This window comes from Callospermophilus lateralis, chromosome 10 (assembly GCF_048772815.1).
Source record: "Callospermophilus lateralis isolate mCalLat2 chromosome 10, mCalLat2.hap1, whole genome shotgun sequence".
Taxonomy (NCBI): domain Eukaryota; kingdom Metazoa; phylum Chordata; class Mammalia; order Rodentia; family Sciuridae; genus Callospermophilus; species Callospermophilus lateralis.
Genome location: NC_135314.1, coordinates 46,185,672 through 46,201,291, shown reverse-complemented (window position 1 = coordinate 46,201,291; position 15,620 = coordinate 46,185,672). Strand labels below are relative to the sequence as shown.

Genomic DNA, 15,620 nt, shown 5'->3' with positions numbered 1-15,620 from the left:
GATTCATATGATAACTTTTTCCTGTTCCATTGGAACTATGCTCTGATCTGAAGGAGGTTAAGTTATAGATACCTTTAATTGTAATGAAGCTTGCAAAGAAGATTCACAGGAGTGAAGTGGAACATATTCATTGAAGAAATAGAGAAGAACCTCACAGAGGCAGGGACATGTAAAGTTTGATTTTAAAAGACAAGTGGACTTATGTACAACAGAAATATATAATAAGAACTGTAGAATTCTTCAGTATAGTATCTTTTCTTTGGAACATCTTTACTCAATGGAAAATTTCATTGCAACTTTTTTTGAATGGACAGGGTCCCTTCAGGAGTGAATGTAGAGGGAGAAGTTCATGGATTATCAATGGGGAAAAAGTCCTCACCCAAGATAGATCGAGATCTAAGAGAAGGTAAGTTCCCATTGGCTTTCACTTTTACAAGGAGGGGAGGAAGAGGGTAGTGTGTGAACCATTCTTATCTAGATCAATGCAGAACCCACTTTCTCTGGAAAATTAAGTTTAGGACTAAATTATTACAGTTTTTAAAAGCCTGAAAGCAATGCTTAAAAACAAGAATGTCTCAGATTTGTATATTATTAAAAATGTGCTTCCAAATTCACCCACTCATTGTTTTTTTCCCTTATAGTAATCCTGTGAGTTAGGCAGGGACAGTGTGTTCATCTCCTTCCTGAGTTGAATACCTGAGGCTTAGTGAGGCCCCAGAACTTAGCTCTGTCATATATAGTCAGCTAATGAATGCTGGATAATGTGGGATTATCTAGGGAATTTGGAAAAGAGATAGGTCATATGGGATATAGGCTAGTTCATCTAAAATACTTGAAGATAGAACTAAGAAGTGCTTTGAGAGAAAGTACAGTTTATCTATTTTTTAAATTTCTTGCTAGGCTGGGAATCCAACCCAGAGCCTTTGGCATGCTAGGCAAGCACTTTATCTCAAGCTGTACCTCCCCAGCTCAAAAATAGACTTCAGATTGAATTGACAGGGTGTGGAGGGCGCCATTCTAGTCTACAAAACAAATAGAGCAAAGGTACAGTGATAGGGCGAGTAAAATATTATATGTTTAGTCATGTAAGATTAAAATTAGTGGAATCACAACTAGAGAGTTGCCAAAAGTAGTTTTTAAATAGAGCCAAATATTGTTATAATAATAAACTATGAGTAATGTAGTACTAATAGAAGTACTCATTCTTAACAATTTTCTTTTCTATGTTTTATAATATTTCAAGCAAATTTACACACAATTTATTTTAATACTACCAGTCTCTCATGTGAAGAGGTTTGGTAACTTCTCCAAAGTCTCACAGCTCATAACATGTTGGGCAGGCATCTGAACCCAGACTTTGGAATCCAATTCCCAGTTTTTCTTCTTAACTTTCTGCATGCAACATAGCAATGTGTATTCCCAAAGCATAATCTTTTTGTTTTTGTTTTTCCATATTTTTATTGGTGTGTTATAGTTGTACATAATGGTGGGATTTATTGTTATCTATTTATACATGCACACATTATAACAATATGATTTGGCCAGTATTATTCCCAAGCTCTTCCCCTTTTCTTCTCCTTCTCCCTTCCCCCGTTCTCATTCTTACCATGATCTCCCTTTAATTTTTTAAAATTTGTTCTAATTAGTTATACATGACAGTAGAATGCATTTTGATACATTGTACACAAATGGAGCATAACTTCTTCCTCTGGCTGTACACGATGCTGAGTCACACCAGTAGTGTAATCATACGTGTATATAGGGTAATAATGTCTGTCTCATTCTACCATCCTACCCATCCCCACCACCCCATCTCTCCCCTCACTCCCCTCTGCACAATCCAAAGTGATTTCATTCTTCCCTACCCCACCCCCCACTATGGAAAAGCATAACTTTTGATTAAATACAGTTATCCCTGGGTGACCACCTGGAATTGGTTTTAGGACCCCTCCCCCACCACCAAGGATACCAGAATCCAATTATTCTCAAACCCTTTTATATAATGTCTTACTATTTGAATATAACCTATGTTCAGCTTCCTTTATACTTTAAGTTATATGTGTAAATTGCTTGCCATACCTAATACAAGTAAATGCTATGTAAATCGGTGTCATACTGTGTTATGACAGAATAAAAGCTGTACATATCCAGTACAGTTTTTTCCCAACTATTTTCAATCTAAGGTGGTGAATCCATAGCTGCAGGACCATACATATGGAGGGCCAACTACAGTTGTAGATAAGAAGAGGCCTTCAAAAACCTGCATTGAGGAGTACTGTATTTCTTTCCCCACGAGAGCTTTTCAGCACATTCCTCCAGCTGATTTAAAAATGTCTAGCTCTCTATACTCTTACAATTCCTAGTCCTTTTCTTCCTTAGCTTCCAAGTCATTTTGAAGCAGTAAACAGGATAATATGCTCATCTGTGACCTAGACCTCAGTTTGTAGCCACAAACCCCAAGCTGTTTTATAACTGCCAGAAAGCTTCATGGTCAGAGTTCATGTTGCCTTTTAAGCTGAGAAATCACCTAGGAAGTACATGCCAATAGGCCCGCACTTTGCTGTAAATGTTTAGGAAACTCCAGAGCATTTGCCAAATTTCAAAGCTTTTTTTTAAAAAAAAAAACAAAAACAAAAACAACCTTTGCTACCAGGAGGGAATCTGATGTTCAGTAACGTAATTACTGACTAGGAAGCTTAATGGGAAAAGTGGAACATAGGACTGACTACATGTGATGATTGATTGATTGGGTTACTAAAGTCTACCATCTCTTTTTGTTTGTTTGTTTTGTTTCGTTTGTTTTTTATTTGTTTTTGGTTGAATTGGAGAATGGATCTTAGGATATTCTTTGGGAACCTACAGGTCTGAAAGAAAAAAAAATAAAATTCCTACTCTGTTCTCATACCCAATACAAACATGTTTGTGACCAGACATGTGGGATTTTCTCCCTGCACCCCAAGCAGTTCTCTAAGGGATACATACTAACTTGGTGTTCTCAAATTAAATTCATTTCTGATGTTCTCCACCTGGAGAGTGTCAGGCTCCACAGGTTGAGGGCTTAGCCCCACAAGATTGCCCCACTTCAGACACCAATGACAATAGCAGGTTGTCACTTATACTTCTGTGTTTCCTACTGACCAGCTACATATGTGGCTTATGACCCCCTCCTTGAGCTTGATTAATTAGCTAGAACAATTCGTGGATCTCAGGGAATCCCTCACGTTTACCAGTTTAATATGAAGAACTTTATAAAGGAAACGAATGAACAGTGAGATGCAAAGGTGATTAAAACCAGGGAGTGGAAAAATACAGAGCTTCCTTGCCCTCTTGGGGGAATTGCCTCCCAGCATCTCCACACGTTCACTACCAAGAAGCTCATTACCCCTTGTTGTAAGAGAACTTTTAGGGAGCTGAATTTCCAGCCCTTCGGCTCCCTTCCCAGAGGTCCACGTTGAGACTGCAAGTTCTACCCTCCTCATCACTTGGTCTTTCTGATGACTAGTCCCATCTTCAGTCCATCCAGGGGCTACACCTGAAGTGACTTCATGAGCATAGACTCAGGTGTAGTCAAAAAAGGCTTTATTACAGCCAGGCTTGATAGTGCACAACTGTAATCCCAGTGACTTGGGAGGTTAAGCAGGAGATCACACATTAGAGGCCAGCCTCAGCAACTTAGTGAAGCCCTAAGAGACTTAAACCCTCTCTCAAAATTAAAACCAAAAAGGACTGGGGATGGTGCTCAATAGTTAAGCACCCTTGGGTTCAATGCTCATCCCTCTCCCCTGCAGAAAAGCTTACAAGTAACAAAGACTCTTCTATCATTAGTAAATCAAATGGGTGTTAGAAGCTGTGAACTAGGAACAAAGGACAATAAGAGCACATTCATTTCTTATTATACTGCAACTTCTGTTCAGTGATCAAGCATCTAAATATGATATAGAATAAGAGCAGTAGAAGACAGAGGCAAATGAGCTTCCTGGTAATGAAAGTGTGGAAATGCTGGGAGGCATTTCCCTCCCACTCCCTGATTCTCTTCACCTCTGTACCTCACTGTTCATTTGTCTCCTGTATAAAGTTCTTCATATTAAGCTGGTAAATGTGAGAGATTCCCTGAGATCTGTGAGTTGTTCTAGCTAAAAAACAGAAAACACTTAGGCTGGAAGAAGATATTAAGGGGGCAAGAAAATATGCAAGTGCCACAAATTATATTTCAACTTTTCTCATCTTCCACAAAGATATCATTATTTCCTCGGGCTTCTCACTTGTATCTAGTTGTATTCCTAGAGGACGTCTCCTAAGAATTAAATGGGAATCACTGGGGGCCACATTCTGTCCATAGAACATACAAGGTAACTTACTAAGGACTTTTTTTTCCCTTGTTCATTCTGCTTCTAACCACCAGCTTTGCAGTAGTCATTGGGAATATGGTAGAAATGAAATGACATTGAACTTGGAATCAGAAGGCTTAGTTTTTGCCGATATCTTATTCTAATGTGCTGTGTGCTAATGGAAAACTAGAGTCAAACTCTTGAGCCCCTTTATCCTGATCCGTGAAGGAAGTATGGCATCATTTTTGAGGTGTGAAAGTCTTTTGTAAACTGTAAAGGGCTGTACTCATATAAGGGCTCATTAACTTATGTACCCCATCGATACCTTGTGTAACATTGTGATATTTATGGAAATTGATTTTTCTTACTGTGAGCCACAGAGTGAACACAAAGGAGTACTTTCCTAGATAATCTCTTTGTTGCAAGCAGAGAATCAGAGCCAGGCACATACTTTATGAATGAGAGAAGAATTAAGTTATTTAACTAAATATCCTGGAGCTGTGGTTAGGAGCTGGCTGAAACCATCAAGTCAGGCCACAGGAACCACAACCTATTGGACTATGTTTTAATTTTAATTTTAATGTTATCCTCTGTCTGGTGTGCTACTAGTCATCTGCAGGCTGGTTAACCTGCCTTATGAATGGCAAGATTTTTTTTTTTTCTTTTAGCTAGTGAGTGGGAAACTAGGTGTTTTATGAAGTGTATATGTGGGAAATTTCTGTATAAAATGCTATGCTTCATGATAGCTTTGTTAGCTACATTAAAGGCAGGTTTGTATTACAAATTCTCCCTGAATCTTTTAGGATCTAGATATTTAAGACTCAATGTTGCACTTATTGTTTACACAATCTGTGTGTTACTTAATATCTCTCTAGCATTCCTTTGAAATAGTCCCCAACATGTCATAATCTTTATTAAGATGCCCCAGTATGAACTTTACAAAATATCCCAGGCACAGTTAACTAGATCAATCATGGTGGTGATGATGATGATGATGATGACGATGATAACAACAAATACAGAGCTTGAATGATAGGCATTTTTTCCAAATGTTTTAGTTCAGTAACTTTAAAAAAAATCATACTTCAAAAATATGGTAATAGTGTTCAAAGAAATATAAGCTCAAAACTTGACAAAATACAATCTAACCTACTTCATTAAATTTCCCAAGTGTCTTCCATTTTTTCCATTTCTATTTGAATTTTATAGTAGCAAGGTCTTTGCAGTTAACCTACAGATACCTTCTCTTTCTTGTTGAAGGAACATTTCATTTCATATTTCTTTTTAAATTCTTTTTTTGGTTGAAGATGGACACAATAATTTTATTTTATTTATTTTTAAGTGATTCTGAGGATCAAACCCAGTGGCTCACACATGCTAGGCAAATGCTCTTCCACTGAGCTACAACCCCAGGTCCTTCATTTCATATTTCTGCATTAGAGTGAACAAACAGTTCACTTTTCCAAATGATCCAGCTACATGGATTAGAGCAACATACCAAAATTGTATTCTGTGTTAAGAGGGTCTTTGGGAGGCTAATGCTTTGTTTTGTTTTGTTTCTGTGAAAAAAAAGGGGGAGGGGGAAATAGAGCAGTTAAGAGCAGCTCTGTTATCTCACAGTTGCTATGGGTCAGGGGTCTGGGGTCAGTGCGGCTGAATCAACTTCAGTCTGTCACGTATTGGTGGTCAGGGCTAGGATCTCTTCCCAGACTTGACTGGGAAGTATCTTCTTCCAAATCAGATGGCAGAATTCGGTTCCTAGCGGGTTGTTGCCTATAGTGCTTCAGTTCCTATTGGATGCCAGCTGGAGGAGGTCTTCAGTTTCTTACCACGTGAGCTCCAAAGCAGCCACCTGCTGCATCACATCAAAGCATGGGAAGGCAATGGACTGAGTCTGTTGAAGATCCAAGCTGCAATCTTATATAATGTAAGGAAGATGTAACATTCCATCACCTTGGTCATATTCTCCTGGTTGGAGAAGCAGGAGCCAGGCCCACCCACACTTGTGGGAAATAAATTACACCAGGGTCTGAAAGGCAGGAGGCGGTGATCATTAAGGGCTATCTGAGAATCTCTCTGCCGTGGGAGGGAAAGAAGGGAGAGAGGGAGTGAAGAGAGGAAGGGAGGAGGGACAGGCAAAGGAGGGAGGAATTATGTTCATTTAAGCCTAAAATCTTCTGCATATCACATCACTACTTAGAAGATTCGTAGGGCTTATTCACATAGTAAAAGTTCCAGGAAATCCTTTTCAATTTTATTTAACACAATACTTGGCCAAAAACTTGTCAGCACAAAAATGTTGTAGAAAAACATATTTTTCTGTTCGTCCAAAATGTGTGATACTGAAACTGGGGGCTTAGAATCCAAGAATTTCTATATTTATAAATTTTGATGACAATTTTAAAAACTAAGGGATAAAATGAGTAGGTCATCTCATGAACACCTTGTAGCTAGGTGTTGCCTGAGGTTTCCCTTCTCATTTAAGGTTGTTCATACATCAGTGGTTGAGGACTAAGAATAAAATGAAGGCGATAAGCTTCTAAATAATATACTAGGGCCAGATGAAGGCCAAAATTCATCACATACTGTAAGATTTTAAAATGGATTCTATAGAGAAAAGTTGTGGTGGAAAGAACATGCCATTATACACCACAGTGTTGTAAGAAATGCTGGTTCAGAAGAGCCTGGTCCAGATTATTTAGAAGAATATGCATGTGGAATCTGTTGTTTTATCTTCAGTGAAATAACATTGACCATTTTATTAGGGTTGTTAATTTGAATTTAGATGGCTTTATGGTCTTGCTTTTATTTAATCTTGTAAGTAATTTTTGGTATTATACTTGTATGAAATAATAAAAATAAATACAGTATACATAGTTTTTATAATTACAAAGATGGTAGGAAAAAAATCGCAGTAAAATAATTTGTTCACACTGGAGCTCCTTAGGGACCACTGGCTATAACAGATAACCATAGGTTCTCAAGATTGAGAAACACTATCTCATTCTTTTAATGCTCTATTAATCATGTTCTGTGATAAAGCCCCCCCCCATTTTTTTTCTAACTAGACTAATAAAAAAGTAGTGCTGCTCCCCAGGTTGAGTAATCTGTTTTATAGAAATGAAACACACATCAAGTTTGATGTCTCCACACATGTGATTTAGCCCCATGTGGTCGTGGGGCTGGTTGGAGAAGCAGGTGCCAGGCCCACCCACACTTGTGGGAAACAAATTATACCAGGGTCTGAAAGGCAGGAGGCAGTGATCATTAAGGGCTATCTGAGAATCTCTCTGCCATGGGAGAGAAAGAAGGGAGAGAGGGAGTGAAGAGAGGAAGGGAGGAGGGAGAGACAAAGGAGGGAGGAATTATTTTGCTAGACTCGGGGAGGACGGGAGATGTACCTCCACACCCCCACATCCTCCAGAATGAGCTGCCCTTACTCAGGTATTTATCAGCTTGTCAGGTCCTTATACTTATCAGGAGTGTTTTAAGGAGTTATATATATATATATATCTCAATGTTTTCTCTTCAGTTTCTGGCTCAAAATGTCTGCACTCTGCTGCATCTGAAGATTTCTTCACCATTAATCACTCCTACTCTATAAGGAAAGGACCTTGTTAGGTCTAGATTTTATAATTTTGCAATCTAAAATGTGACCCCAAAGACTCTCACTCCGAAGAGGCTCTAGAGAGCTAATTTCTCAAAGTTGTAGGCTTTCTCTAGGGAGAGAGCAGCCTACAGGAAACCCTCCTGTGCAGAAAAAGCAATGTCAAGACTTTACCCAGAAAGCAGAAAAAACAACTACTACAAGTACAAGGCTTCCTGGAACCAGTTAAGCAGAGGGATGGGAGAGGCTGGGGAAGGAGTGGAAGATTGGTGTAACACCAGGGTCATCTGGCAGAGGCATTGCTGTGGATTCCAGTGAACTGAGTGTTGCTTGTCATGCCTGGGTAACACTGACATGTGACCAATTCATCTCCTGTAATATGACAGAGGTATAAATGAGGGGCTGTGGAGAAGGATGAGTCTTCCCAGAGGAGAATTCTAGGAGTTGCCTGATTTGCTTTTCAGGACCATGGGGAATCAAGTGTAGTTTGTCTATCCCAAAATACGACATGCATGCAATATATTATTATGACACTATAGGAAAATATAGCAGTCAAATATCTGACTTTTCCCTGAATTCATATTGTGTTTCTTGAGTTTTCTACTATGTCATTAGTCGTTGTGCCTCCATCTTCCTGAGTAATCTGTCTGTCTCAAAGGGTCCAGTCAAAGCTGTTGTGTGCTCTGTGTTCCCTCCTTGAGGAGAAATAATAAGATAATGTGCTCTGTCCCTTCAGGTGGCCCTCTGCTCTATGAGAATATCACTTTCGTCTACAACTCAGAGCAGCTGAACGGGACCCAGCGGGTTCTCCTGGATAATGTCCTGTCAGAGGAGCAGTGCCGGGAGCTCCACAGCGTGGCCAGTGTGAGCATGGAGTGGGGCAGGGGCCTGTCATGAGCCTGGAGGAGCCGTGGTCCGGTCCCACTTTTAGGCCTGACTTTTGACTTTGTTTAGGAGAAGGACACTGATTGCGGAGAGATTTTCTTAGCTTTGGCTTTTGATGATTTTTACTTTTGTAGATGGGAATATCCCAGTGGCTTAATTCCCAGGACAATGCCCATCCAGCATGTTCCCTGCCTAGCATATGAAGTCACTGGGGGAAATCCCTTTATTTTAATCAATAATCAACTGACATATGGATTATTGCATTCTATTTATATTATTATTTCTATATATTTCTACTAAAAAGGGAAAATATTGTATAATGAAAATGTAGTGAGAAGACAAAATACAGGTATTTCTTTTGATTAGAAAAAATTAATTATGCCTGTATCCTGGAATAAAATGGGGATGGTTCTGAGTATTCACCTTGATTATCATCTTTCTGGCAGCCAAAGCATAAAGAAAGACCGGATGAATTCATCATTGTCACTGATGAAACATCTTCTTGCCTTTTGCTTCCAGGGAATCATGCTTGTTGGTGACGGCTACAGAGGAAAAACTTCACCCCATACGCCCAATGAAAAGTTTGAAGGTGCAACAGTCCTGAAAGCGCTCAAAGTAAAGTCTCACTGTATTTGGGTTTGGGGTCCTAAGTGTCAACCCAGAGGCTTTAGTGAATGACAGACACAGGAAAGAGAAGAGTTTAGAATATACATCAATCAGGAGCAAATATGAAGCAGAAACTTTGTTATATTTGTTTTTGGGTGATGAGGATTGAACCAGGGTCTGGTGCATACTAAACACATGCTCTGCCTCTGAGTTACACGTGCCCAGACACCTTTATTGTTTTTAATCAATAAATTTATGAAAATTTCATCATTAATTTATGAAAATTCACACTTACATTAAATTTGTACCTGACAAAAAACCCCCACAAAACCCCTGTCCTCAAAGAGCTCATGATCTGGTTATAAAAACATACCCAAACAAGTAATTATTCTTTACAGCAAGAAGTGTTATTAGAGAGGAATTAAGAATGTATTATGAGAGAAGAGGGAAGGAAACAATTAGCTTTTAAGTTTCCCTTTGTAATTAGTAAGAGCTTATTTCAGCAGCTCTTTATCCTAACCCTAATCCCATCAGTATTCCCATTAATTAGTGTAGATATAGCCACCCTGTATTGTCTTCAAAGCCCTCCCATTGACCTACTGCTCGCTCGCTCTCTCTCTCTCTCTCTCTCTCTCTCTCTCTCTCTTTCTTTCTTCTTACTCAAAACAAGTTTATTTCTTGCTTGCATAAAATGAAATCATCTGGGAGAGATGTGGAGTTAAGGAAAGGAAACACTAGTCCTCACAATCATTCAAGGGCCAAACTGAAGATCTTTGCCATCTTCAAGTGGTTTTCATAGTTTTTTTTTGGGTGTGTCCGTCTACATAGCAGATGGCAGAAGAAAATGCAAGGATCATGGTTGAAATTTTAATGGGGTCTACATTCCTACACTCACGTTTCCCTGTCCAAGACTTAGTCACATGGTCTCATACACATGTATGGCCCTGAGTGGGTAAATGTGCTCCCTTGCTGGGTAGCCATGTGTAAGGAACATATCTCAAAAAGAAGCAAAAGTTTTTTTGCAGACATTTAGTAGTTTCTGCTGCCAAACTCTTTTTCGATTGCAGGCTTCCAGCCTTAGGCAAGCCTGAGCTCAGATTTAAAGTATCTATTTAAAATGCATAGTTAAGGACATAGATATTTTAATTACTGAAATGAATGCAGGGAACTAAAGTGACTAAAGGATCTAACAGCTTGTGAAACCCCTACCCCAACATTCCACCAAGGATAGGGAGACTAAGACAGGGAGTCTCTAAGATCAGGTCTGAGGAAAAATAAAGTTCCTGTTTTTTTAATTCTACTGGTCAATCCACTGCTTTCTAATGTTTTTATTTTGCTTTTCTTTTCAGTTTGGTTATGAGGGCCGAGTCCCACTGAAGAGTGCACGTCTGTTTTATGACATCAGTGAGAAGGCTCGAAAGATCGTAGAGTCCTATTTCATGCTGAATTCAACCCTTTATTTTTCCTATACACACATGGTCTGCCGAACAGCCCTGTCTGGTGAGAATTCAGAGCCTGAACTTGTTCCTTTCTACCCACAATACCATGGGAATTTAAACTATGTAAATCAGAGTCTATTACATGTAGCCTAATATTTTAGAAGAGTTCTGTATTTCTAAAGGAGGAAGAGAAGGAGGAGGAACATTAGCAACTTAGGAAACTCAGGACCTCTTACTTTTTACATCCCTCTTTTGCTCCTTTTTGGTCCCCTAAAATTCCTGAAGACCCTCTCTCTGCATATTTTCAAATCTATTTCTCCTTATTGCTGACATCATACAGAAAAATGCTTTTCTTCTCTAGGCTTCTCTTTACAAGGGACCAGGGACCTGGAAATTATGGTTGCTGTTAAAGAGAATATTAAAGAGATGTCCATTATCATTTCTCCTGAGCATCTTCTCTTCCACCCACCTGAATGCCACAGGAAAGATGCCATAGGAGTAGGCGACACTTGGGGGAGTTTCCTCTGAATCAAAATCATTTGTTTTCATTTTCATTTCATCCTTATCCTTTTGAAGTACAACCCATGAAATGCATGGAGCTTATACACGTATATTTCTATCAGAGTGTGCTTATAGTTGAAGAGACAGGTGTGATTTGCCCATGGTTTCACATCAAGTTCAAGTCAAAAGCAGACCAGAGTCTCCTGACTGCTTGCCCACTGTCAACTATATCCTCTCATTTACAAAGGACACCAGGAACGGGAGAAGACAGTTAATCAATATTATTCCTTTTTCTGGCAGGTCAACAGGATAGAAGAAATGACCTCAGTCATCCCATCCATGCTGATAACTGCCTGTTGGATCCAGAAGCCAATGAATGCTGGAAGGAGCCTCCTGCTTACACTTTCCGGGACTATAGGTAAGCCCGCGTCTCCTTCAGAACCAAGCTCCCACCCAACGGTAATCCATGGGAACTGGAAAGATACTCTGTTTCGCTTGTCATCTTTATCTCTGTGAAGCAGAGATTCTCAAGTAATCTGAAGCAGCTTCCATAGCTGAGAATCAACAACTTCATTTTTATCTTCAAAATCATGCACATTTTCCTCCTACCAAGCAGAGTGTATGTTGTGTTGTTTTGTGTTGTTGTTGTTTTTAAATCATTGTGTTTTCACTGAGGCATACCCTTTTGGGGTATGTACATCTCAGTCTGAGAACACAAAGTCATGGTGTCCTAGCATACCTGGGGATCTTCTCATATCAGTTATCAATGACTCACACATCTGAAGAACTGTGTTGCATTTTGCAAACAACAAAACAGAAACTCAGAAAAAAGTACTCTTTTATGATGTTGAAAGATATCTTTGTCTATAAAGGCACTTTCCTATTCTGAAATGATTTTTTAGTACCCCCTCTCTGTAAGACCAGGGTCCAAGTAATTACGGAAAAAGTAGTTACTAGTATGTGAGAGAAGAAGAGAGTTAGAAGCAATGTGGGTGGGTTCAGAGGGCTCCATTAAAATAAATCTAGTTAGATATTCTTTGGAGGAAGTGAAATGTGATCTGAGCTTTGAAATATAATTAGAACTTTTATGTAAGTAGAATTAATAAATCCTTTAGAGGTATAACCCAAAGTATATCTGATCTTACCTTCAAGGGTCTGGTGAGTCAAATATTGAGATGTCTAGTTCAAAGGCAAGTTACTAATCAGGAAGCCCAGTCATCACCTGTCTTCATGTTCCACGGTGATGGTATTTTGAGCATATTGTCCTATGAATGGCTCTCCCTTTCTCCTTTAGTGCTCTCCTGTATATGAATGATGACTTCGAAGGAGGAGAATTCATATTCACTGAAATGGATGCTAAGACTGTGACTGTAAGTAAGCTTATTCCTGAAAATTTATTTAGTGTTTTTTTATTTTGTCTTACATTCTTCCAAGGATTTCCAGAGTGCTGGATTCCAAATACTTCTGAGCTCAAGAATTCAAGTGGTGGGAAGAGTCTAAATAAATTGATAAATCATTAACTTTTAGAAATAAAAGCATACATAAACATCTTCTAGTTCAACTTGAAGATAAATAAAGAGTAGAGATAAAAAAGGATTTGATGAGGACCACATAGGTAGTTAGTGTTCAGCTTGGAACCAAAACCTAGACTTTCTGATTCTTTGATGGAAACATAAAAACATTAGTTCTTAGTCACCCAAGTCTAGGACAAGTCAAATAATTATACTGAATAAATTCAAGTAACCTGGTATTCCACATGCTTGGATTGAGCATTGGCCTCCAAATCCATAATTACCCAAATTATCAAAAAGGGTTCTAGCATATGTGTGTATGTACAAATACTGTTTTAGTCAGCTTTTTTGATACTGTTAGTGTGTTAATTATTTTGAGGAGGAAAAATTTATTTGGGGGTTTATGGTTTCAAAGGTCTCAGTCAACTCAATAGATTGTCAATTCCATTGCTCCAGGCCAGAGGTGAGGTAGGAAATCATGGTAGAAGAGTGTGGTGGAGGAAGGAGGCTCAGGACATGGCACTAGGAAGCAGAGAGAAAGCGAACTCTGCTCACTAAGAACAAAATATATACCCCAAACGAACCCCCCCCCCAGTGACTTACCTCTTCTAGCCACACCCTACCTGTCTACAGTTAGCACCCAGTTAATCCCTGTTAGAGGATTAATGTACTGATTAGGCTAAACCTTTAATAATACAATCATTACATTTCTAAACTTTCCTACATTTTCTCACACATGAGCTTTTGGGGGACACTTCATATCTAAACCATAACAAATACAAACATATAATTTTATTATAAGTAATAAACCTACAGAGATTGACACACGTACACACAAATATGTAGATCAAACCTAAATTTACCAACATTCGCCTAAGCAAACCAGTGCCTTTGGAAAACCAGCCTCCATAGCACTTACAGACTATACAGTTAGCATCTCCCTCCACCCCTTTCAGTACTGAGATTGAACCCAGGCATTCTTTTGGCCACTGAGCTACATCCCCAGCCCTTTCACTTATTTATTTATTTATTTATTCATTCATTCATTCATTCATTCATTTATTTTGGGAAAGGTCGTTGCTAAGTTACTGAGGCTGGCATTGAATTTGCTATCTTTCTGCCTCAGCCTCCCCAGTTGCTTGGATTACAGGCATGCACCACCATACCTGGGTTTAGTTAGCATCATTTGATCTTTAAACCAAAGAACATTTATAATGGTTTAAAAAAAACAGGTTTTTCCAATTGAGGGAATAAATTATAAATAGGTTATGTCTTTCTTCCATACAAATCTAAATAATCGGGACCTGTATATGATAAACTTCAAGGTTTTGCATTGCATAAACCATTTCTCAAACTTTTCCTGAGTTTTGCAATTTTACTCTCACAGCTTCATGCTTTTCTGAACAGTACAACATCTATGTATCTTTCATGACACACTACTGTGCTTTTGCAGGTGATATAAATATTTCTTTGGTTTAAAAGGAATTTCTATGCATATTCTGGTTTAACTTGTTCGGAAATATTGTTATAATTAAGAAAAATATTTTATGCAGTTTAATACAATGATGTATGTTTAAAAGTTTGTGATGCTTCACTGTTTTTTTTTTTTTTTTTTTGTAAACTTCAATATTTATCTGGGGAGTGTTTTGATGCTTTATAATGTAGAAAACTAAGTGAATTGATGTTCTTGGTTGGAGTTTAAAAGCCCTAACTAGAATGTCACTTTTTAAAAAGCTGCATGTAGAAGTCATTTCGTTTCTGAGCTTTGCTAACACTGAAACTGAGGTACAAAACCATTCCCTCTTATATACTTTGGAGAAAATCAGTTTCAAATAAAATCAGACAGGTGGTTGAGAAGATTTCTTTGCTTCTACTCCCCCTAGTGGCCATGTTTGGAGACGTTGAATGTTTGAAAGAATTGATGCTTGGAATACTATGTATGAATCAGTTTCATTCACTGTTGAATGTAAGTTAACTGAAATTCTGCTTTTTAACCATGTCAAAGTAGATACTATTCTCCTTTTATTTATCTATAATTATCAGATAATTTATGGTTTTAAAAGGAATGAATCTAACCTCTCCTCAAAAAAGTAAATGAAAACTGGCTTAAATTTTTAACCCAAAAGCCTATCAATATTTTATATTAATGCATATGACAGAGTTTTTAGAACATCTCAGGGATAATTAAGATCCATGGGTAAAATTTTAGGAATTATTTTAGGAATTCATGGGTAAAGTTTTCAGTTCTTACCTCTTTCGCCATAGTAAATTTATTCCAATCTCAACAAAGAGAAATGGACAGTTTTCCTTTTCTGTTTCTCTTATTTGACTTCCAAAGGACAAACAAAGAAAAGTAATGACCTTACTTAGGGCCACAAAAAGAATTAGAGTTTTTCCATCCTTTACTTTGGAAAAATCTTGATATTGTATAATGAACTGAATAGTGACTGAATGTTTACATTGATTAAGGATAAGAAGTACCTGTCAAATTCTTTCCAGCTCTTTATTATCAGTTAGATGGAAGGAAAAATTGTTTGTAAAAATCGTACTTGGAAAATTGTACACTTGGAAGACACTTGGCTTATTTTAAATAATAGCATTTATTTGTGGAACAGGAATTAAAGGGTTTGGAGCTCTCCGTGTAAGTTTGAAGAAGATAAAATTTAATAAGTTGTGTTTGCTTTGTGACAAATGAAATTCAATGTTAATGGTGCGGTGTTCCAAAATACGTCCGTAACCATTT

The 15,620-nt window shown here is 38.1% G+C and overlaps 1 protein-coding gene across 1 annotated transcript in view; it reads left to right on the top strand.

Annotated features, from left to right (window-relative positions):
* The window catches only part of P3h2 (prolyl 3-hydroxylase 2), a 151,321-nt gene that overhangs the window by 127,599 nt on the left and 8,102 nt on the right, over positions 1-15,620 (top strand). Inside the window, exons 8-13 of the mRNA XM_076867525.2 lie at positions 315-406; positions 8,672-8,799; positions 9,340-9,435; positions 10,776-10,926; positions 11,667-11,784; positions 12,661-12,736. Coding sequence (XP_076723640.2) covers positions 315-406; positions 8,672-8,799; positions 9,340-9,435; positions 10,776-10,926; positions 11,667-11,784; positions 12,661-12,736 — 661 coding nt within the window. The remainder of the gene's footprint in view (positions 1-314; positions 407-8,671; positions 8,800-9,339; positions 9,436-10,775; positions 10,927-11,666; positions 11,785-12,660; positions 12,737-15,620) is intronic.